The sequence below is a fragment of the Lonchura striata genome, chromosome 1, assembly GCF_050655825.1.
Source record: "Lonchura striata isolate lonStrDom1 chromosome 1, ASM5065582v1, whole genome shotgun sequence".
In the NCBI taxonomy this organism is placed as follows: Eukaryota; Metazoa; Chordata; class Aves; order Passeriformes; family Estrildidae; genus Lonchura; species Lonchura striata.
The window spans coordinates 98886618-98910108 of record NC_140703.1 but is presented as its reverse complement, the minus strand read 5'-3'; the positions used below and the strand labels follow the sequence as shown (position 1 = coordinate 98910108).

The 23491-nt window shown below is 41.4% G+C and overlaps 2 protein-coding genes across 12 annotated transcripts in view; both read right to left on the bottom strand.

The window, feature by feature from the left end:
* SHROOM2 (shroom family member 2) overlaps nt 1–23491 on the bottom strand; it is a 117277-nt gene that overhangs the window by 47094 nt on the left and 46692 nt on the right. For 3 of the 11 annotated variants that reach the window (XM_085584225.1, XM_021527751.3, XM_085584231.1), the window contains exons 1-2: nt 637–810; nt 60–164 (exon numbers count right to left, since the gene is read on the bottom strand). The exons of 5 other annotated variants lie outside the window; for them this stretch is intronic. In XM_085584225.1, coding sequence (XP_085440351.1) covers nt 60–164; nt 637–671 — 140 coding nt within the window. In that variant the 5' untranslated portion in view covers nt 672–810. Of the gene's footprint in view, nt 1–59; nt 165–636; nt 811–9932; nt 14186–23491 lie in introns of those variants that run through there. 3 more of the 11 variants (XM_085584271.1, XM_085584235.1, XM_085584246.1) reach the window with 3 other exon arrangements.
* LOC146768788 (uncharacterized) lies at nt 1230–14993 on the bottom strand. The gene is made up of 5 exons (XM_085580497.1): nt 14979–14993; nt 14172–14323; nt 9933–10155; nt 1476–2526; nt 1230–1367 (listed from the first exon to the last, which is right to left on the bottom strand). The coding sequence occupies exons 1-5, from the start codon at nt 14991–14993 to the stop codon at nt 1279–1281; spliced, it is 1530 nt and encodes a 509-aa protein (XP_085436623.1). The 3' UTR covers nt 1230–1278.

The following is a 23491-nucleotide window of genomic DNA, read 5'->3' as shown; positions in this document are numbered from 1 at the left end:
GAGGAATCCAGTCACTGGGAAGAAACAGAAGGGATGCACATGTAAAGTCAGTACTGTACCTCATGGAACTTGTCAAGATCTTGATAAGATAGTTCCTTGCTACATGAATGTCATTTTCAGAAGGCATTTTCTGTGCTACAATATCCACCACCACTTTCATCTTCCTGAGCAGCCAAGAAAGGGGAGGAACAGACTGGACTGAGTTGTGGCATAAGGCAAGTCAAGTGGACAAGAATTTACAAGTTCTGTTGAATTTTCTGAGAGGGTCTTTTATTTTTTTGGATGTAATGGTCTGAACAGCCTAAAAATACTGGTGGGATACCTAAAAGGTGGAATCTCATAGATATCACAAACACCTGCTTTTGTTGGGAAGTTTACAACATGACTAAAAATTAATTCACCACGCATAGTCAACAGTACTTTTCTGATAGTAATACTAATTAAATTGTAATAATCTATCCTGCACTTCAAGAAATGACTTTTTTCTTAAAAGTGGACTACGACATAAATATTGATTCCAAAACTCAGCAAAAGGATAATAGGACTAGAAAGGAAAAATTAAAAAATTCAAAACAGGAATATTTTGCAGGCAACTGAAGAAGCTGGAAGCTGAGCATTTACATTCTAATGTAATACCTCTCTATTACTTCTGAGTGACAGAATGAGATCATCTGAACCTACAAGAATCTCCAGCATTAATGGAAACATTATTAAAAGCATTTCACCGAAAGTATCTTTCTACCAGTGCTTTTACAGAAGCTGCTGGAAGGAAAATGTTGATAAGCATAGAAGACAGGTTACAAAAGAGAAAAGATAAAAAGCCAGCAGCTGCAACAACAGAAGCATGTATTTCCCCAGCACCACCTTCTCCAACAGAAATTGTATCATTCTTATCTACCAAACAGCGCCTCTGTTGTAACCCTGACATACAGGCTTTTGCATTTGGAGTAACCAAAGCAACAATGTGACAGGCAGTTCCAGAGGCCTGCATCCAGATGAAGATCAATTGCTAGAATTTATTTCATAGAACCATAAAATAGTTTGGGTTGGAAGATCAGTTAAAGTCAGTTAAAGATCACTCAGTTAAAACACCCCTGCCATGGACAGGGGCACCTTCCACTACAGCAGGTGGCTCACAGCCTCATCCAGGCTGGCTTTGAACACTCCCAAGGATGAGGTATCCACAACTTCTTTGGCAACCTGTTCCTTTGCCTCCCCACCTCACGGTAAAGAATTTCTTCCTAACATCTGATTTGTCCATTAATGTTTCATTCCAGCTCATGCTGGAGGAGCAAAGGCCTGACTGCTGGCACACACCTCGAGGCGGAGGGTGCGCGGCAGGCACACGGGCAGCGGCAGGCACAGAGGCACAGAGTCCAGCGGCAGGCACAGAGGCACAGAGTCCAGCGGCAGGCACAGAGGCACACAGTCCAGCGGCAGGCACAGAGGCACACAGTCCAGCGGCAGGCACAGAGGCACACGGGCAGCGGCAGGCACAGAGGCACAGAGGCCAGCGGCAGGCACAGAGGCACAGAGTCCAGCGGCAGGCACAGAGGCACAGAGTCCAGCGGCAGGCACAGAGGCACAGAGTCCAGCGGCAGGCACAGAGGCACAGAGGCCAGCGGCAGGCACACAGGCACACAGTCCAGCGGCAGGCACAGAGGCACAGAGGCCAGCGGCAGGCACACAGGCACACAGTCCAGCGGTAGGCACAGAGGCACAGAGGCCAGCGGCAGGCACACAGGCACACAGTCCAGCGGCAGGCACAGAGGCACAGAGGCCAGCGGCAGGCACAGAGGCACAGAGGCCAGCGGCAGGCACACAGGCACAGAGGCCAGCGGCAGGCACACAGGCACACAGTCCAGCGGTAGGCACACAGGCACAGAGGCCAGCGGCAGGCACAGAGTCCAGCGGCAGGCACAGAGGCACAGAGGCCAGCGGCAGGCACAGAGGCACAGAGGCCAGCGGCAGGCACACAGGCACAGAGGCCAGCGGCAGGCACACAGGCACACAGTCCAGCGGCAGGCACACAGGCACAGAGGCCAGCGGCAGGCACAGAGGCACACAGTCCAGCGGCAGGCACAGAGGCACAGAGTCCAGCGGCAGGCACAGAGGCACAGAGGCCAGCGGCAGGCACAGAGGCACAGAGGCCAGCGGCAGGCACAGAGGCACAGAGTCCAGCGGCAGGCACACAGGCACAGAGTCCAGCGGCAGGCACACAGGCACAGAGTCCAGCGGCAGGAGAGCCGCTATCCCGAGGCACAGCGGCAGGCACAGAGGCCAGCGGCAGGCACACAGGCACAGAGTCCAGCGGCAGGCACACAGTCCAGCGGCAGGCGAGCCGCTATCCCGAGGCACAGCGGCTCCATCCCCGTCCCAAGGATCGCTCCCTTCTTTCCCGGCCTTGGTTCCCCTGGCCCGCCCGGCGGCCCGCGCGCCCCCTGCCGGCCGCCCTGCGCTGCGCCCCGGGAGGCGGCGGCTCCGGCCCCGCCGTCGCTCCCGGAACGCCGCCTTCTCTCGCCATTCCTGGGATTATTTATTTATTCCTCATCCCGGCCGGCAGGGCGGCACACTCTGCCGTGACCACACCGTAGTGGGTTTTCTCCTAGCGGCTGCACCCCTGGGACTGCAGAATTGGGCTCCACATACACAGCAATCACTGACAGGGCTCCCCACAGCACATCTAAGTAGAAGTGAGGACTAAAACCAGTCCTTGCAAATACAGTGTCGCCCACTGTTCATCTGTATCTGCTGTGACAAGAAATAAATCATGGAATCAAAGAATGGTCTGGATTGGAAGAGATCTTAAAGATTATCTCGTTCTAGCCCTTCTGATGAAGGCAGGGACACCTTCTACTAGACCAGGCCATTTGCTCAGTGCCCCATCCAAGCTGGTTTGAATGTTTTTAAGGTACAGGCCATCCATAGCTTCTCCAGACAATCTGTTCCAATGCCTCACCACCCTCAGAGCAAAGTTTTTCCTAACATCTAATCTAGACCTACTCTCTTTCAATTTGAAGCCATTCCCCCTTGTCTTGTCACTATATGCCCTTGAAATGAGTCTCTCTCCAATTTCTTGTAGGCTCCATTTGGGTTCTGGAAGACTGCTATTATGTCACCCCAAAGCTTTCTCTTCTCCAGGCTGAACACTCCCGGTTCTTTTAGCATTTTCACATAGGAGAGCTGCACCAATCCTCTAATCATCTTGGTGGCCTGCTTTGGACTCGCTCCAACAGGTTGATCGTCCTTGCTGTGCTGCAGATGCCAGAGCTGGATGTGGTACACAAGGTGGGGTCTCCATCCTAATAAAACCTGGGTTTAGACAAGAAATCCCAATTTTTCAAAAGTAAAAGGACAGACAAGTCAGTGATTTCAGTCAGAACTGAGCTGAATCTACAAAGACAGAAAAAAAATCCCAAAGCAGAAGCATCTGTTCTTTTTAACTGTTACACACTGTCAGCCTGAAATTCTTGAGTGAAAACTGTTGTAGTGATAATTTATATGAAAGATTCTTTAAAAATAGATATATTCCCTTTTCAGTCACATTTCTACAGAAAGCTGTAGACCATATTTCAAGGTACAAACACAAGAATTTGGGAACCAGTCAGTGTAGTGATGCTGAACAGCAGCTATCAAAATAAAACTCTTCTTCCTCCATTCACCACAGTGCAACTCAAAGCTTTTCAGCAGTGCAGCAAAGCCTTTCTGTGTTGTTAACAACTTTGTTTTTAAAATGGCCCAAGTTCACTTTTCCAAAGTTGCATCAAGAGGTCCAAACTACTGGCAGTCATTTTAAAACTTGTCTAGAACCAGAAATTTAGCCTAATCCCAGTGTAACTGGCTACACAACATGCCAAAGATGCAAGGCTGGAAATGCAGAAAGGCTGCAGCCCTGAGATAAAACGCAAACCTGCACAAGTTTAAAGGTCAAGTGCACAAATCACTGGCATTCTCAAACAAGCAGTATGCCCGAGCACTGCACTGCAAGGTACAGCTCACAAGGTGCCCTTAGCTTGTGTCAAAGCCAAATAAACCAAACCACGCTGCTCTTATTTGTCCTGCAGAAACAGAACCAGTTACAAACACTGCTGCTCCTTGCCAGCCACACAAATTGCCTAGGAAGGGTTCAGTTTTTGCAACGTCCTCAGCAAGCCGCTCACACATTTTTCTTTATTCCATGTAGAGAAAATGTCAAGAATTTGTAGTGACAGCACAGGTGCTCTTGTTGTCTGCTTATAAATCCCAAACAGCTTCAAAGTTCTCAGCTTTCTCACCTCCCCTCCCTTACAACAGTAGGCTAGACATACCAATACTTCATTAACAAGTTTTTTTTAGTAAATCTGTATATGCTGGGGGAACAAAGTCTTCCCAATCCATGAGGGTTTTTTGCAGTTCACCAATCTTTTGTTCAGTAAATTAAAACACACTAGAAGACCAATATATAATGTAATTAACTGGATATACAAAAAACGTTGCAAAGGAACTGCTAAATAATTTATTCAATGTATTAAAACATGTTTGGATTTTGTTAGTCTTCTGAATCCTTGGCAGGAAAAAAAAGTGGCCGAATACCACCATGAGTCTGCAGTTACCCACAGGGGCCTCAAATAAAAAGAAATTGACAATGCAACTGTTTTTCACTCCAGAGGCTGTTATATGTATTTGTCACTGCAGATTTGAAGAATTCATCTAATTGCCTAACATGGGAGCTCATGATTAGAACTGGATGATTTTTCTAAAATGAAGATTTTTCTTTTTAAAGAGCACTTAATTTGATCTTTCTTCTTACCCTCCCGTTAAAACAGACAAACAACATTCCTTTCTATAGAATACCAAAGGAGTCATTATCCTACAGAAAGATATCCAATATTATCTATCTCAGACAACTATATTCATAGAATTCAAATTACTTCATGCTACATCAGTCACCACTGGCAGATCTATCTGCCAGGGAAATATGGAAATGAAGTATCTAAAATTTGGCAAAAAGCCATCACCCAGCAGCAAAACTCTACACGGAATGCGAATGGTTTCTCGTGTCATTCTCAGTAATTAAATACATGCAGGAGTTAACCTATTTTAGCCTAAACCAGTTGTTATCAATTCCATTTAAAAACTCTTGATTAAGTCCAATACAATTCTCTGCTCCTTCCCCCTTGCCATTTTCAGTGTTGTCCTGTCTCCTGACATAAAGGTACGTCTATATCTTTGGATGTAACAACAAACCATGAGAGGACAAAGCATCCAGAACTTAAGGTGAAACACTTTTTCTGAACAGCCTCCTGCTTTATTTTTTCTTCATTTATCTAAAAATGAAGGAAGGAAGGTGGTATGTATGCCAGAAAGAAAATGCAAAGGAAGAAAAATTCACAAAGTCCTCCTGAAAATTTTCATGCAGAAATTGTGTATTAAAGGATTTCCCAAATTAAAAAACTTCCAGAGTATATTTTAAAGTAAACCTTCACTGTCACTCATATCCAACAGAGATTTTATATATATATATATATATATATATATATATATATACACACACACATATATGCAAAGTGACTTTTTAGGCTTGTCTAGTTCCAAAATATCCACAATTTCTCTCACCAGGCTGATGGTTTTGCACTCCAAACACTGCTTTTTTGGTCTTCCCAATATACTGAAGCACTGCTAAAACCTGTCCCACTACTCACTTATGAACTCACCTCTGTGCTGCTTTCTAGAGCATCACAGCCTCTGCCACTTCCTTTCCTTTCTCTTAAGTCTGTTCTACTGCCTTTCCCTCTGACTCAGCCTTAGATCCCAAGTTCCCACTGTCCCGGGGCTAGACAGCAGCAACTTAAATGCTTTTTTTAAAGTACACTCTCTGCCAGCATACAGACTGTCCATCCTAGAGATCCTTAAACGTCCTTTCAAGTCAGGACAGAAGATACAGTAACTGCATTAGCCTCTCCAAAAAGCAAAAAACAGGGCAGATAAGGCAGAAACATCAGGACTTGAAAGCTTAACTGTAGAGGTATCACACCCTCACTTTGTATTATAGAGATTAAACTTAAGATGTGTAAAATGTCTTTTCATGGTGAGCAATAAACCCCAAAAACTCTTGGTAAATATCATCATGGCAAGTATTTTAGGGCCATGTCTTTTACCTTTGCAGATCTGTAGTGAGCTTTATAAAATCAACACATACCATCATCTCCTCCTTTCTTTCAGGGTCACTCCCTGAATACAAAAAATACCTGAATGGAGCTGTTTCAGATGAAGCCAAAACCTGTCTGGATTCACATCTGGCTTCTTCACAAAAGGAATGGTTAAATCAGATGCACTGCAGGAACAGTTAATGAAATATTTAATTAAGTAAATATTTAGAATAATACTGCCTATCCCCAGTAGAAACAATATATTTTCATCCAAAAAACCCCATTGGAGTAAGAAGTAGAACCAACCCAACAGGCCCACAATAAGTCTTATTGCTCATCTATTTATGAGCTTACACTTCTTATTTACTCTAATACTGCTTCTCAGCCTATTCACACAACACTTGGAATTCTCAAGTAATCTTCCAAATAAATACTAGTCACATCACACAGCATCCAGGACCCATTTACTCCAGCTTAGCCATAACTGAGACAAAAAAATGAGTGTAATACTGTAAAAAATTACAGTACTTTCCAAAATAATAAAGAACTGAATAAGCTTTTAATGTAGAAATTTTCCCTTGAGGCATCTTGGTCTCAGAAGGACAACACAGACTTGAAAGAGAAATCTGCTCCACAAAAAACCCCAAAAAACACTAAATAAAAAGCCCCCCCCCCCCAAAAAAAAACCAACCAAACAAAAAACCAAAACAAACAACAAAACAAAATCCTCTTCTGAGGATTACAAATACAAGTGCATGTAAAATTTTCTACTTCTTCCACTGAATTGAGGTAGCCATGCAACTGTAAATCACTCTTTGATATACAGCATGGTTTGTAAAATGGATTTTTATTGTCATAAAATATCATTTTCAGATTAAAACAGACATTAGAGTTTTGGCACATTACAGAGCTCATAATTTGGGCAGGAAATCTCAGCTGCCCTAACATGTTGGAAGCCCAAGGCATAAGGTGGTTACAGTTGCAAAATCATCCAAGTAACCTCTCCCTCCTTACCTCCCAGGGCAGCTCAAGTTTCAGGTGAAATTAATTGTTAGTTCCAAATTAAATCCCGTTCTTAATCTCCAGATGATGACTGCAGCCATAACAGGATTAGAACACACAGCAGTATGATTTGAAACACATAACCATTTCTCCACTGGCAAAGGGCAGACATTTTTCTGCAACTTCTTGGAGCATGAGCTACTCTCTTCCTATGCCTGTACTAACTCAGGCCAAGTATTTCCAACATTTTGTGTAGACTCTTAATGGAAGTAGAAGGAATCTGCATGGGCAGGTATAATGTTGTCTCTGACAGCTCCTACCACCCTGTGTAGGACTCTAAGAAATACAATCCATGCCCTCCATCCCTAGGGGGGAGATGGGAACTGCAGTAAAGGCAAGTGCAAGAAGCTGGATCCTCTGCTGAGGCTGGTTCTATATCCTGCTTCATCTTCTGACATTTCATCCTGTGAGAAACTAAGCTATTTCCCTTGATCTGGATACACTGAGAATAAGTATAAACCCTCATTTTGAGCAGATACATGGCAGACCTAAAACACAATCACCTGGAGCTAGAACTTTAAAAATGACCAGACAACTCTCATTTCTGGGATTCCCAGAACAGCACTGATTTTGCTTGGGGAACTAGGTTTTTAGGATTATTTTATAGAAACTGAATGTGCCAAGATATGCACCCAATTTAACATCATTAGACCTGAATGCTGGGTTCAGTCACTTCACAGCAAAATAAAAACCATTTTCCAAGCAAAATTGAAAACAGAATCACTTCACAGCAATAACAACACAAATCTTCAATAGATCATTTTTCTTCCAGCCCAGCTCACACTACCCCTTCAGATCTCAATCTTTAGCCACCCTAATTATCACCAAGTGTAAGTTTTACAAGAGAGTAAATCTGGCAAAAGTAGAATAATAAATGCCCACAGGTTGAAACATACCTGTGCTTCGATACATAGAAATCAAATCAGAAATGATCTAAATTTTCCAAGCCCAGATCAGTTACAATTGATGACAAAATACAGGAAAAAAAATGCTTTCATTAATATTCATAAATAGTTACTCCTGCTGGCAAAGCTTGTTTGTTAAAAAGCTGCAGGAACTATCAGCATCCATCTAAAATGATCAAGTAGTTTAATAACTGAATTCATCCATGCATTCTTCCTGCATAAACCAAGGTATCTATGGACAATCTCACAACAGACCACACAGATACTATGATTCATATGCACAGATACTATACATTCATATGCAAATTGTACCTACATCACTATTACTAAACTTGGAGTGGTGAATACGCCTCTCACAGTAAGTACTTAGCTGTCTGCATTATATGTGCTACATTTAGTCGTCTTTAGATGGGAAACAAAACTGGCTTTTAACACTCCTTCGAGGGTGGTACAGACACGAGGATGTCTAAACAACCTCAAAGAATAGAATAGGTATCTTCATATAGAAAAAAATCACTGAAACACACTGAATACTACATATGAGCTCCAAGTGACAAACAGAAGTCTACTATTTTATAGCTTTACTCAAAGTTCAGTGAAGTCAGCAGAAAGTGTGATGGTTTTTATGTGCCAGTGCTCTGTTATGTATTACTTTGTGTTATAAACCAACAGTAACCTGCAGACATTGATCCTAACTCTTCTGGGATCCTTCCCCACAAATACAGTGAGCAGATCCCACCTGAGCAGCCCTCTTGTGTGAGAAGGTCCTCACTAGAAGATCCTCACTCTTGTGTGAGAATTAGCCTCACCAGATTAAGGAATGCTCTAATGGAGCTGACTGGCCTGTCTGGTCGCCACTAAGAAGATAGAGACAGAAACACATCCTGAGCCCAGGCTGCTCCAGCACCCCACATTCACAGCATATATGTTCTTGAAAAGTGGGAAGCAGTGACTGCCTGGCAGTGACAAAAAAAATATCGTAAGTTAATCATTTAACTCCCTCCCCCTTCCCCAAACTGTGTAAGACAAGTGTATTTAAATGATTAGGCTGTTTTTCGCTCAGCACTTCATATTCCTCTACTTCCCAAGCAGAAATCCCACAACCCTTTCTTTAGATTTATCATGAAGAACAAACTATTTTGGTCTCACATTTATCAACATACTCATTTCCTCTTGCACTGTTCTGTAAAAATCCCCTTCCACCCTCGTGTAAGCTCTGCACATGTTGGCAAACAACTCACAGCCTGGGAAACATTTTCTACTGAACTTTCTCTCCATACCACTAAAAGCTCAAGGTTTAAAAACTCTCAGGCCTTGACACGCTGAGTTCTACTAAGAGTGACTTTGCCACTCCATTTGTCTCCATCCCATACTGGGATGAAGAAACCACCCAAGAAAACTGGTTGCAGACCTCTGAGAAAGTAGCAATGCAAACTGCTCCAGTGCCTGGCCCAGCTGGGAGATGAGTGGTTTTGCTCAGCAAGACAAAGCAACTGAAGCCAAGTCTGCCTGAGAAATGGGAGGCAAATTTGAAAGCAAACAACAAAATACTCTTTTCAAAGTCACCTCCCCTCTTCTACACCTGGGACTCCAGTTTAAGAATCCCATAATGAAATTTTAATCAGATGCATTTGAGACAACAATGCATAGCTTTTTTTATCCCCCCATCCAACAAGTTACAAAATACACAAAAAAGCCAAGAGAAAGGCACCCTGAGCACTGGTTTATCCCAGCGTTGGAAAGAAGGGGTTAGGAGCTGCCGGAGCTCATGAGTGTCCCACGTCCCGTCCAGGCTGACAGGAGCCTCCCCAGCCCTGGCACAGCCTGAGGTACCTACCCGAGCTCCGTGCTGGGCGGTGCCTCCTCCCTGCGGGTCCCGGCAGAGCTCCGGGCTGGCGGAGCAGCCCCGGGCCTGGGGCGGGAGCGGCCCCGAGCGAAGCGGCGCGGCCGAGGCGGCACCGGCGGCACCTCCCGGGCTCTGTGCCCGGCAGACGCGGGCGATGCCGGCGGAGCAGAGCATGGGGCTCTCAGCCCTCTGCCACCGGCTGTCCTGTGCTAATCTGCGGCCCCAGTTTAGGGATATAATTAGACTCACAAAGGAGCCTTGTTAGCGCTCCCCACTAAGAGCCGCGAGCACTTCAGATTAGTCAGAGCCACGACTCTGCCGCTGAACGCCGCTGCGGAGCTCGGCGGGGAAAAACCGAGCAAAGCCCAGAAAATGAAACCAGAGGACTCTTCCTGACGCAGGAGGAAGGAGTTTGATCTGTTCTATCCTTTTCTAATATTCTAAACAAACATATGGGCAGATGGGTATGGGTCACTGCATTGTAAAGAAGTTAATGTCCCCCATGAGATGACAAAGCTAAAAGAACATTTCTTAAGAGTTGATGGATCATCAGTGGTAGTGGAGAGTTACAGATGTTTTTGCTACACATGAAAAACAACCAGGCAGTCTTCCCAGGGAGCAGCACTTTCCCTAAAAGAGAGGCATCCTGTTACATCCCTATAAATAAACCACCTCAGCATGCAGGCACTGGAAATCATCACCTACAGAAAAACGTGGCAGGTACATCTATCCCCCAGGGAGAATGATGTTACAAATTCTGGGGAATCCTCTCAAAGGACAATTTATTTTTAAAGTCTTCTGAAAAAATAAGCTTTACTCCATGGTCACAGAACTAATCCCCTTCTGCTAGCCAGATTTGCACATGTAAGCTTGCTTGATGGTTGTTGACCATCATTATACCTGAGGATATAAAAGATACAGTAACAGGCTACACAGAGTTTCTTTGGGGGGAAATGAAGAAGATTAATTACACTGTACCATTAAGGATTGGCACAGCAGAAAAAAGATAAACTTTCTTCTTACATACTGGCCTGTATGCCACAATCACGTTTTCCTTAGGTTCACTGATCCATCACACTAAACAGCAGCTATAAATTTTTTTGGTTCTGTTCTATAACAGAGTGGACTGATTGTACCATGGCATCCTTACGAACAGACTGACCCCCATCCTGCATGTGTAAAATGAATGGCTTCTCACAGGTCAAAGCAGAATGCATTTATAGTTGTAAAGGAAAATCTGGAAATTCTATGGATTTACAGAAATACTCAAATTTCAGGAAGGAGGTTGGCTAAAGGGTAAAAAGTGGTCTCATTTTATGCAAGCATACATATTTGGATTTTAATAAGAAATACAGTTAAAACAGCATATGACAGAATTACTAATTACAAAGAAGTCCAATAGCTCAACTGTGTGAACCTGCTGGAAAGTTAGATGGCATCTGGCTAAAACTTTGTCAGCCAGATTGATATATTCTATTAAAAAACAACCACAATTCATATAAAGGTGAGAGTATAGATTACTCACAGATGTTAAACCTAATGTAGTAAGGTTTTTTTGGAAATAGCCCTTAATAAAGGTAAGCCAAACCTAGCATGATGCCTTGCTTATTAAGATTAACACACATGCCTGAGTGTGTATGTGCATACTCAGTCCACAGAAAGACTCCAGCTTAATGGCTAGCTTTGCTAACAATGTTTCAGAAAGAGCCTAACAACCATGGAGTTATTGCTCTGTTAATGATGCAGACCTAACAAATATTATTCTTGTTGACTTATTTGGAAAAACAGAGAAGTAAAATTCAAGTGGGAAAAATAACTTTTTTTCCTGAATTTCCAGAAGCAAGTCCATCCTCTCTCTAAATACAGAAGAATAAAATGAATAGGGTAGATACTATTGAATCTGCTGTCTAAAACACAATGAGAATTACATTGATACAGGTAAAAGATGAGGAAAACTAAGTATTTCCTTAATTTTAAAGAAAAATAAAACCTGACCCTCAAAATACAATTGACTAATAGGATTTTTAATTTGCTTTAAAAAGCCTCTTTTCATTGTTAATCTGCAGATACTGCTGAGCTGTCCTGCTAGACTGCAGTCAAAACAGCAAACAAGCTCATCTTACCTTCATTTCAAAGACTACTGGGCACAGCAGTACATCTCCTGTAAAACAGCTAAAAACAGTCACATAATTGCTATGAAAGCTTTCCCAGGAGACTAGTTGAAATATTTAAAATATCCCTGAAAGAGTGCTTATGTGACATATAGGATCCAAAGATGAAGGAAGGTGATCAGATAAATGCCATGCACAAGAGTTCAGCCTACAAAAGAAGAGAGACTTTTCAGTCAAGGGCCAAGATCCCTCTCATTCAAAGCCTTATCTCAAGTGTAAACCTGCCTAAGAGCATACAAATAAGTAAACAACTTGGAATCATTACTCCAGTTGCTGCTGGGTTACAGCATACAAGGAAAAGGAGCCTACAGGCAACATCACACACTGGGTATTCATAATGCAGACGTGCTATGACACTGGATGTACAATCCCAATAGTATCGAGTCTGTGTAGCATCAAACAACTGCTCATTAGCAGCTGTTCTTGAAAGAGGAAACTCTGTCCCTAGTTCAAAGGAAACCCCTGCACATTACAATCTGAACTTCCAGGCTTTGCCTTCTTACTGAAAATTAAAACACCACCTAAAAACTTTGTATTAAAAAACACAATAGGTCAAGAGTTTACCCCCCATTTTCTTCTCCTTTCCCATCCCCAGAAAGAGAAAACACAGATCCAGGGTGAAAAGTTTCCAAGCTTTCACTTGGAATACACATATCAGTTTCACTTGAAAAGTTTCCCACATAATTTTTTCCATTCCTTTTAATAGCCAAAGTTGTAGGAAGTAACTTGCTCATCACCAAGAGCAGCACCACAGGAACAGCAGCATCTGCAATCAAGCCATTTAATGAAGATGCCCATCCCTGTCTCTCCTCCACCTGACTGGCTGCCAAGGCAGATTTCATTCCCCTCCAAGCCTCCCCCATCTGTCCACCATCCAAAAGCTTTTGGCTTTTCAGCAAAAATATACCAAAAAAAAGAAGTTAAAAACCTGAAGGCTCAATATGCCTGTTCCATTGAGATCTTCTGGGAAACACACTTGCGACACTTTTGCCTAGACTGACCTTCCTGCACTATTAAAATATATATTACCACATTTAATTTAGGAATATGCAAAACCACCACAGTATGCTTATCCAACACAGACTGTTGTGCCCCAAGGCAAACATTTCTAAATAATATACATATGTTTTAAATCCCTTAAGTCTTTTAAATGAAAGTAATAGCCACAAGAGAGCGCTACCAGCAAAGAATTCAGTTACAGGGATAAATCAGATTTTAAGCTATTCAGTGTAATAAAAAAATAAAAACTGTGGTTAGGCAGTCTTATTTTCACATCTAAAATGTGACCTCAGACACTTAATTGCTACAGCTGTGATCTTCAGAAGTCACGAAATATTCTGGATGCCTCCATTTTTGAAGGTGGAATTTGAGATAGAGCAATGACTTTTTCTTTGTTTCAAAGGGAGATTAATCAGCAGTTTCTGTCTTTTTTGCACCTTTAAAATTATCCACTCTGACACCTGAAATTAACAGCTTTTCTAATATTACCAGTCTTTTTCCTGAATGTTTGTAGCTGACTAAAACTCAATGCAATGAGTTAAAACAACAAAACTGAGGCCTTGTTGTTGTTTATGATCTCTATGTACTGAGTATCTGAATACCCCGTACTCCCTTCTTACTTATCTTTTCAAGAAAAGTGCCAACAAATTATAACAACAAAGTTGATCTATTTTTCTGGAAGCAGCAAATGAAACTGCAGCACTTTTGTCTATGCAAAACAGGAGTTCCTGTTTTTGCAATTTCAGCTTCTAGTATCTTATCATAAAAGGAAATTACTTCCAAAAAGTATCCCCAAAAAAGAAGTGACCTAGAACTTAAAAACAATAAAATGAAAATATAAACACATGCTTAACTTACAGACTTCTAGGGGAAAGGAGAGGCTCTAAAAGAAAAAGCAGTAATGAAAGCAACCTATTAATATTCAGATATTCTTACAATGCCAAATTGAACCAGTATTTTGATAGACAAGTTATTGACAGAATTCTATTACATGGGTATTGTCAGAAATCCCTAGAATTTCAGCAAAGCAGCATATTCTACCTTAAATGCCCATTCTCACATGCCAAAATTCACACAAATATCTACACAATCACCTTTTGCCTTGCTGTCAACCATGGAGAGACCTATAGGGCCTGTAGCACTGCTCTTTGTTTTCTCCTCCCATGTCAGATAACCAGCTGGCTGAGGTCCCATTTGACAGTCATCCTGCACCTGAAAAATGGAGCAAACAGCAACACCACACTACAGCCAACCGAGCTTCTTTTAATGGAAGCCATGCTGGAAGGAATATGACTTTGTCATAGCAGCTCCTTTCCTATCCCATGCTCTAATAAATTGCATTTTGCATAAAAAGAAACTAAAGATGCCTGGAAAATGCGCTGCTTCTGTCTGTGAAAATAAATAAATGCAAATAAATTATCAACCCTAGTGCCCTTAAAGACTTCAGTCATTAACTTGAAGAAATCAGGATTTCACCATAACTATTTGCTCAGGTTTTCCTTGTTCCCCAGCCCAACTGTACAGGCTTGAGCAGGATGGAACAACAATTTCATTTATAAATAAGATATGCACTGTCAACAAAGAGGTATTAATTTGTATGAGGTATAACATCATAAATCTTCCTGCCTTCTGAATTCACAAAAGCCTACCATGATAAAGCTTTCATATTCTGGAACTGTTTTTCCTTGCTCTGCCCTGGGGATCTAGAGAGACACATATGGATGTCTGAGATAAAAAGTATTGCTCTTGGGATTTACTGTATATTATATAAGCTACATAAATATCTTTCCCTCATCCTTATTTTTTTGCACATTCTACTACCTTTTGATGGTTAGATAGCATTAAACTCCTGATGTCACCTTCTTACCTCAGATTTTACCATGACTTATCAGAATTCCTCAGAAGGATAATAAAACATTTTTCATAAGTATTTATCATTTGGAAACATCTGAAGTGCTTCACACATTGAATAAATTGGTTCTGGCAGGATTTATTTTCAAATATTTCAGAAATTATCATGCCACGTAAAGTGCTAAAGAAATTAACCTTTAAGGTAAATACAAAAGAAGTGTTATTCATCAATAACATTGACGAAAAACACAGCCTCTGACAGGGCCAATGCTAACAGCAGCAGCAGGAGTCAAAATGAGGGCTTTTAGGGTGTCTTTCCATGGCTGAGGTGAAGGAGCAGGAAGCAGAGCAGCCTTCAGACACACTCCCCATTGCCATCTTTGCCCAGGACGGGCAGACTGAATACCAGAGCAGCACACGGCTGCCTGTGCCAGCCTGAAATGCTGCCTTCAGCAAGAAGGAACTTGCCACATCCTTGGGGCACACAGCCACAGAAACCCTGGTGCTGCCTGTGGCCAGAAACAACAGGTGTGTTTTGCCTCCCAGCCACTCGCCACAATAAGCTTACCCTTCTATAGCCATCCCAAACGACTTGAGGTTCCTCAGAAACCACATTCCAAATACTGGTGTTTCTACACAGGTGTGGTGTTTTCCCACACTGATTTCAGCTGTACTTTACCTCACCACGTCCAAGGTGACCCAAAAACAGGAATAGGGAAAGGGAATTCCTCTTGTCCCAGGGCATTTCAGGAGACAGCCCAGCCCTACTTTGTCTGCATCGTGGTTAAAATGCTGTAGCCACATGATGCAAATTATGGAGCCTCCACAAAGAACTATCCCACAAGCTGGTATGGTTCAAGCTATTCTGCTCTGACATGACCTACGCCAAACCGGTGACCGTCCCCCAGAGTGCTTTCTTCCCCATCAAAAGCCAGCCCTGGTTCAGCTGCCCTGGCTGCTCCATGAGCCAGATCAAAGCACTGACTCTGGTTTCAATTGCAACCCATCAGAAATAGCCCCAAAGTTCAGCTTTTGTCATTCTGCCCTTCCTCTGCACTCAGTGTGAAGCTGGACTAAAAGCACAAGGTCTGTATAACTCAGCAGTGTGGCAGCTGTGACTCTGTGCCAGATTTTTTTTGCCAGGTGATCCAATATTATGTAGATTCAGTAGAAACAACCATAAAATACCCTGGGTTTCTCGTGCAAGAGATAAGATGCAAATTTCTTAAGTTATTCAGTAACTAAATCTGCAACACACTAGCATTCCTGCCCTTCTTTGAAGTGGTCACATTTCTGAAGTTAAGGGTTGGATTCAGAAATTATTTTAAAACTTCTTTATAATCTTTTCAAATTGGAAGGTGTTACATGTAGTTACTTGAGCAAGTAGAGCACAAACTCTCTACACTCAATATGGTAGATACTTGATGCTGAAATGTGTAAGAAGTGCCAAGTTGTCCAACTTGTTTAATCATTTAATCCTCAGGAAGGGAAATATGTAACCTAAAATAAAATTTCCACAAGGAGAAAACTACAACAGACTGAAATAGGAGTATTATTCCTTCTCTCTTGAAAATGGGCATGTACATCTCAACATCCTTGACCAGTGTTGAAAAACCCAACACTCTTAAGTGCTTAAAAGCAGTCCCAAACAATCATTTCAAAACATACAGAACATACACACAAGCAAGCCTTCAACATACAAAGATCATCTATGACATAAAAAGATTATTCATTTGGTCTTTAATGGATCAGTTTATAATTCTGTTTCCAGTCAGGAGTCTGAAGATATCTACAGTATTATTGAACACATAAAAAAATTATCTGTGAGTGCATGCAAAAGTATTATGTGAAATGACTAAGTCCAGATCCCCAAAGTTTAGTTTCCTCTCTCTCACCCAAGGGGTTACATATTAGTTTCCAGCTTCTACACTGAAATTCACAAGTGGAAGGCAGTTTTCAGAATAACTCCAATGTATCACCTTGTAAAAAGCTATGGTTAGATCCTGTAAGCACTTGTATACTTTTTTATCTTCAGTCATGTGAGTGCTCTTATTAAATTGGATGAGACTACTCATGCTCAAAATTAACCACTCTGACAAGTGCATGCATGATTGAAGGAAAAAAACCCACTACTAAAATCCAGTCATGACTCACAGGTTGTTACCATTTGATGGATATCCCATTCCACAAAAAAGCCATGTTGCCCAATTTTGGTAATTTCTTTAAACAAAACTGAATAGCACTGCCACAAATAACCTTTTGAATAAGCATATTCAAATTACAGAATATTTCTTTCACCTACAAGGAAATGTCTGTGCGCCTCCTAGTAGCCTAAACATTGTCCTAACAAAGTTGTCTTGGTAAAATATAGTGACATCTGTTGTCATTTTGGCTGTTATTTAAGCTTTACAGGGCAGATTTTTTAGATTTGCAAAGAAACAAATTATAGAAGTTGCCACAAAACAAAAACATGTCAGTCATGACATAAGTATTTGAAAGAAGCCTGGAAGCTGTATAAAACAAACATCCAAAATCACAAGACAACAACTTGCTCTTTGAAACCAGAACCAATACACCACCAACTGGAAAACTAAAGCTTACAATCACCTCAAGCATCCGTCAATGTGTCATTAATAGCATGATGCTAATGCAACTAAGAAGCAGGTGAGGTGGGCAGAAAATTGGGAAACATAAATGCTTTTTAGATGTAGAACCCCACCAAAAAGGCAATTGGCATGGGAAACATCCAGGGTGGTATTGCTAGGGTTACAGCAAAGGGAATGTGAATTCACATTGTTAATGTGTTCGGTTAAGTGACTGTGATGCAACCAGGAAAAATGGTCCTCATCAGGGCTTTTCTACGGTATAATTTGCTGAAAATATAAGATGGAAGCGTGTGTTCCTCCTTTTGTCATGTCCATTCCCCTTCCATCAGTTTTGCAGGATCACACAGTTGAAGGATGAGGAGCACAGTGGAGGCCCTGCCAGTCTTGTGTTTGCCCATGGAGAATTTGGAAGGCAAACCTGAGCAGGAGGGTCACAGTCTCCACATGGGCTGGCCTACTGTGCCCCCACGAAGCCTGTGTGTACAGGGTGGTTTATTTGGCAGACGCTCCATTAAACATTCCTTCATAGAAAGATCCTGCTGGGATTATCGGGCACTCCTTAAAGCATAGGACATCCACCCCAAGGTTCTCCTGAGCTGGGCCTGGAGGTGCTATGCAGTGTGCATGATGCACCATGTTTGTGCCTATCTGGTTCCTGCCACCTCACTGTGAGCCATGGTAACGCACTGGGGTCATAGCATGACCCTAGCCTGGTCATGCCATGTCACATATCCTGAAATACGTGGCTTAGTCTCCACTGAATCACCAGGCCTGGCTGGGAGCAGTGTATGTGTCCATACCTGACACACATTTACACCTGCCCATCCTGCTGAGAGAAAAAGCGGGAGCTCACAGCAATCTACTAACCAACTTCTCAAGTGAATTTGCAAAGTGGGCGTTTAAAAGTGCCCAGCTCTTCCACCAACTGTACTCCCACAGAAATGTTCATGCCTTGCACTTGAAAGCTGTGTGCATCTGTTAAAAGCTGTGTGCATCTGTTACAAATACCCAATCCCAAAGATCTGCAGCAGAACATCCTGTTACACAGCTGTCAGTTCCAAGAAACAAAGGTGGCAAGGGGCTATCACACCTGCCCACTTCTTACAGCAGTGGTACATGTATGTAGATACAGCCCTGGAAAGCCCTAATATAGTTTCTTATATGTTTCCAAAGTCTGGTTGAAAATACAGGATTTTAAACAAAACAAAAAATCCATTTTTGGTCAGTTAAGGCCAAGGTCAGTCTTTAAAAAGGGCAACAAGAGAGAAATCACTGCTATTTGTTTTGCCATAACAAACCCTGGTTCCAGAAGAAATGAAATCTTAATTGAAAGACAAATTAGATTTCACTTGTACTCAACAGTGGTTCTTCACAAATGCATTTGGTTTATTGATCAATGTGTTACCATAATCAGGGACAAAATAGTATACTAAATGTTTAAAAGTAGAAAAACACAAGTAATTTTGCAGATTGTTTCCTATACCATTTTGGTGCCTATGAAACTAGAAGTATCAAGATCAAACACAGGTAAGAGACAGAATTCACAGTCCTCCATCTGTATCTCATAACTGTACAGAAAAAAAAAATCCTAAATTTTCCAAGTCATTTCACAAACTGATATTCTCAAGTTTCACAGAGTATTTCTGCAGCCACAAGGAGCCCTGAATTACAGAGTTAGCTACTCCACAGGTAGGTAAGACGATGTCTCCTTGCTAAGTTACACAAAACCCATTACAGAAGGGTCACTAGTGGTGTTCAGGAGGTTTCTGGGTTTCTGATCAGACTGTGACAAATTTCAGTGATCTCCCATCTGAACCTTGTAAATGACTGTCAAGACTTTTATTCATAGATTTCTGCTCAGGCCTCAGGTGTCTGAAACAGTGCTGTACAATCTTAGAGCCCCAAGACATTCATTAAAAATTCCTTCTTCTGTGCTTTAATTAAGAGTTGACTATCTTTATAAAGTGCCATGCAAATACAGATAACTCTAACTTTCCATGTCTAGGTGTTTATAGCACAATAATCTTGAAAGTCATTTCCCTTGGTAGGATTTTGCACAATAATGTCTGTATTCATACTACACTTCCAATGACAAGTGTGTTTGCTCCCACTCTATTTCTCTCTCCTTTAACAAGGGACTTCCTCAGCACTACAAAAAGAGCTTGCACTTCAACAACATGAAGGCACAACACCAAAATGCTACAGAAAAGAAAAAAACCCAACAAGTCCTCATATGTACACAATGTGGCCAAATTCCAGAACATTAGAGCTTGTTCTCAGGCACTGGCAGTACCTGCAGAGCTGGCCAAGTTAAACAAAGTCCAGCTTCTCATCACTAGCAGACCCTGTGGAAAAAAGGCTCCTCTTTCCCTCACCCAGCCATTTTGACTGCTGCTAAGAGAGGGCTCAAGTAGCCAAGAGGACAACTCATGTAACTTCTTAGGGTGACTCCCAGAGGTGAAAATCTCACTCTGTCTTTAATACATAACACATGAAAGCCTCACCTATGTCCCAGTTTTTAACAGTTTAATGTGTCTAATGAATGCATAATGAAAAATTCATCCTCACCATCAACATTTGGTATCGACACTCAGACCAATTTCATTTGTATGCAGATACATACACCATTTCCAAACAAAAGAAATGCTCATGTAATTCCTGTAAGAAATGTCCTAGACATAGTCTGCTTGCCATTTTCCTAGGAAAAGAAGCTACTCAAGGAATTACTCAGTACTACATTGAAGAACTAGCACACAATTAAGATGTATTGTTTCTACAAATTCCCTTGAGAAAATAACATGAAGCCTCCTGAGTCCTATTTTAATCCAGGACCAAAAGTACACTGCACTTGTTCTACTATCAATATATGTAAGCCACCTAAATGTCACATTTGTTGTTGAGCCAGTTGCACAGTCCTGATTTGGTTTAGACCACAACTATGCAATGCTTTCAGAAAATACAGCAAAGCATATATGCTGATAGCCAACACATTTATGCTGAGTATTTGGCACTTCAGACAGTTTCATAAGAAACCAGTGTTATTTTCCCTGAATCAGTCAAGAATCCTATTCTTTAAAAATAGCAGGTAAATACAGGTTTTTTTTTTTTTTTGGAAGCCAGCTACCACTGCAGAAAACATAAGACCCTTAAGAAACCTTTGTCATAGACACAAAGTAATTGTTGTGAATGAAACACATTACTCTTGCTAAAATATTTTCCCTTGGTCTTCCCTGTAAGTACATTAGACTTCTAAAGAGACAATGGCATGTCCTCCTGTTTCCTACATACAGTTAGATCAACATAGGATCAGGCTGTGGCTCTACTGCTTTGAGAAGAAATTCCACAGGGATACACTTCTCAGCAGTGACAAATAAAATGTGATTTTCCTCTATTAATTATACTGACATTATAGCAAGAAATGTTCTCTACTTTCCAGAATAATTTTGTTAAGAAGTAATTTTTTCATAACATAATATATTTTTACAAGTTTGCTTTTCACTTTTGGATCAGTATACAAATAGGTAAGATAAATGACACATAAAATCTAGATCTTAGCTATGCACTTTAACTCTCACAGATAGCAAGAACAACATTATTAAAACAAAGATTCCCTTAAACTTCAGGATTTAGTTGAACTTCAAACCTTCTATTTTGTGCTTCACATTATCACACTCACACCCACAGAGAATAAAATGTTAAACCAATGCTACAGAGAGGCGCCATAGTGCTAGACAAAGGACACAGAGCAAGCAGACAAAAAGATGCTAAGCTGACTTGCAGATCAATACTTCATCTTCTATTTCTACAATGAAAGGAAATTGCAGGACTATTCCCAGTCTCCCCTGGGAACAGTAAGTGTGGATCTAAAAATGTAACAGTAAATGCGATCTAAAAATGTTAAAACAGCCATTTGAAGATTGCTGCAATTGATTAAAATGCAGACTCCCTCTGAAAAGTGGTGGTCCTACCCAGTTGAAAACCTACTTACAAAAGTAATTTTGTAGTCAGATCAGTTCCCTGATCCAATTCAATCCAGATTTGCAGGAGTGATCACACAAAGACTAAATAACTGGTTTGCTTAAAGACATGGCTGTTTAAAGTACTCATAAAAATTCAGCCTAAGATTTAGGGCAAACAAAGCAAAAATAATACTGTTGCTCAAACCATAACTTCTGAAAGAAAGCATACAACAAGACTTTTACAAAAACCTGGATCATTTCAACTTCCAACAGGAAAAGTTATTTCAGCACAGTGACAACAGTGCATGAGAACAAGCTGGCCAAGAATAAATGAGTCTGGAAGTTAAAAGGTTTCTGACCGTCAAAGGACTGATGTCCTAAGGCAACTTTCCAAGAGAAAGAGCAAAGCTGACAAACCAAGACAAAAGCCCCAGCTAGTTTCATTCACTAAGTTTTATGAAATTTTATCTAATATTATGCAGGCTTGTCAATGACCCAAAGGCTATTGCCTTGTTTGGAAGCTATGGAAGTTCTTAATGAATTTCAGACAGTAATGTTTTCTCTAACAGCCACTGTTTCAGCCTCTTGGCCAGACCAGCTAGCTTGTTTTTGACCATTGCACACATGCTAAAGAAGGAAAAAGGGGATGGATGATAAAGGACTGATGAAAATCCATCTGTTTTGCACCAAAGTGCTCAAGGGCATGTACACCAATGGGATTCTGCTGCCTGCAGAGAATGGCCACAAATCCGCAGCAGCAAATCAGCATTTGATTAGCTGCAGCAAAGTTCTCCAAAATCAAATGCACAAAGTGAATCATAGGATCATCAATGTTGAAAGAGACCTTTAAAAGATCCAGTCTGACTGTCCATGCAGCACTACCATGGTAACCCCTAAACCACTAAAACATAACACCCAGAATCAGATCCAGGTGCCTCCAACACCAGGGGGTGACTCCACCACCTCCCTGGGCAATCTATTCCAAAACCTATCCACCCTATTGGTGAAATAGATAGTTTTCTACTACCTAATCTGATCTTCCCATCTTAAGGCCATTTCCTCTTGTCCTCTCTCTCACTGCTGTCACAGTAGAAGAAAATGGTCCCTACCTGACTGCAACCTCCTTTCAGATGGGAGTAGAGAGCCATGTGGTATGAGTAACAAAAATGGCACAGCTGTGCTTCTCATGAGGGTATTTCTGCACCAAACCTGCTGCCATTTCCAAAGGTAGGTCACAATTCACACATTCTAAGCAAATTACTGTCATAAAATTTAAAAGCACCAAGAGAGGGAATCTTTTTACTCGGTCTAAAGCTTTTCTTGGTAATTAAGACTTGCTGTCTTGGCAGATTCTTCAATGTCTATAAAACTTCTCAACCCTGAAGTTCTGCCTTTCTCTGACAGGAATAACTTATGTAACCTCTGCCAACAAGTGCTTTTACTGGAATAGCCAATGCAAATTGGAACTGCTGAACATCAACATGATTTATGGTAATTGTGAATGTATTTTATTTTGCATTTATTAGCTCCATTGCTACAAAAATTTGGTGAGAGCTTCTGGAAGTAGCTATTGTTGAGGATATAAACTATCAGCTGTGAAAGAGCTCCAGGTTCCCATAATTCCTTCTATCAAAATACTTTCTAAAACCAAAGGTGAAATGCATGAAAAGCACACTTTTGTACCTCTCTTACCTATCACTGCTATTTAAAAAAAGACTGTCCTCATTTGAGACAGCCTCAAACAGTCATTTATAGACTAGATGATCATATCTGTCAAGTTCAAGTTCCTAGCATTTTTGGTGTTGCATCAAGATTCCTTTTTGATTCCAACAAATTCTCACATGAAAGACTGGCTGGTATAATTTAATAAAAGTAATTAACTAGAAAGTTCCAATACACCAGAGCAGGAAATTACCAACAAAGATCATTCCAATTTCTTGGTAGGAATTTTTTCAGCAATTACA

Excerpts from the sequence above, each read along its gene's own strand:
- LOC146768788 (XM_085580497.1), bottom strand. Across the intron at positions 10,156-14,171 it reads ATTTGTGTGAATTTTGGCAT|ATTAGCACAGGACAGCCGGT; the intron begins GTGAGAATGGGC and ends CTGGGGCCGCAG. Across the intron at positions 2,527-9,932 it reads CCGCCCAGCACGGAGCTCGG|GAATGGCGAGAGAAGGCGGC; the intron begins GTAGGTACCTCA and ends AAATAATCCCAG.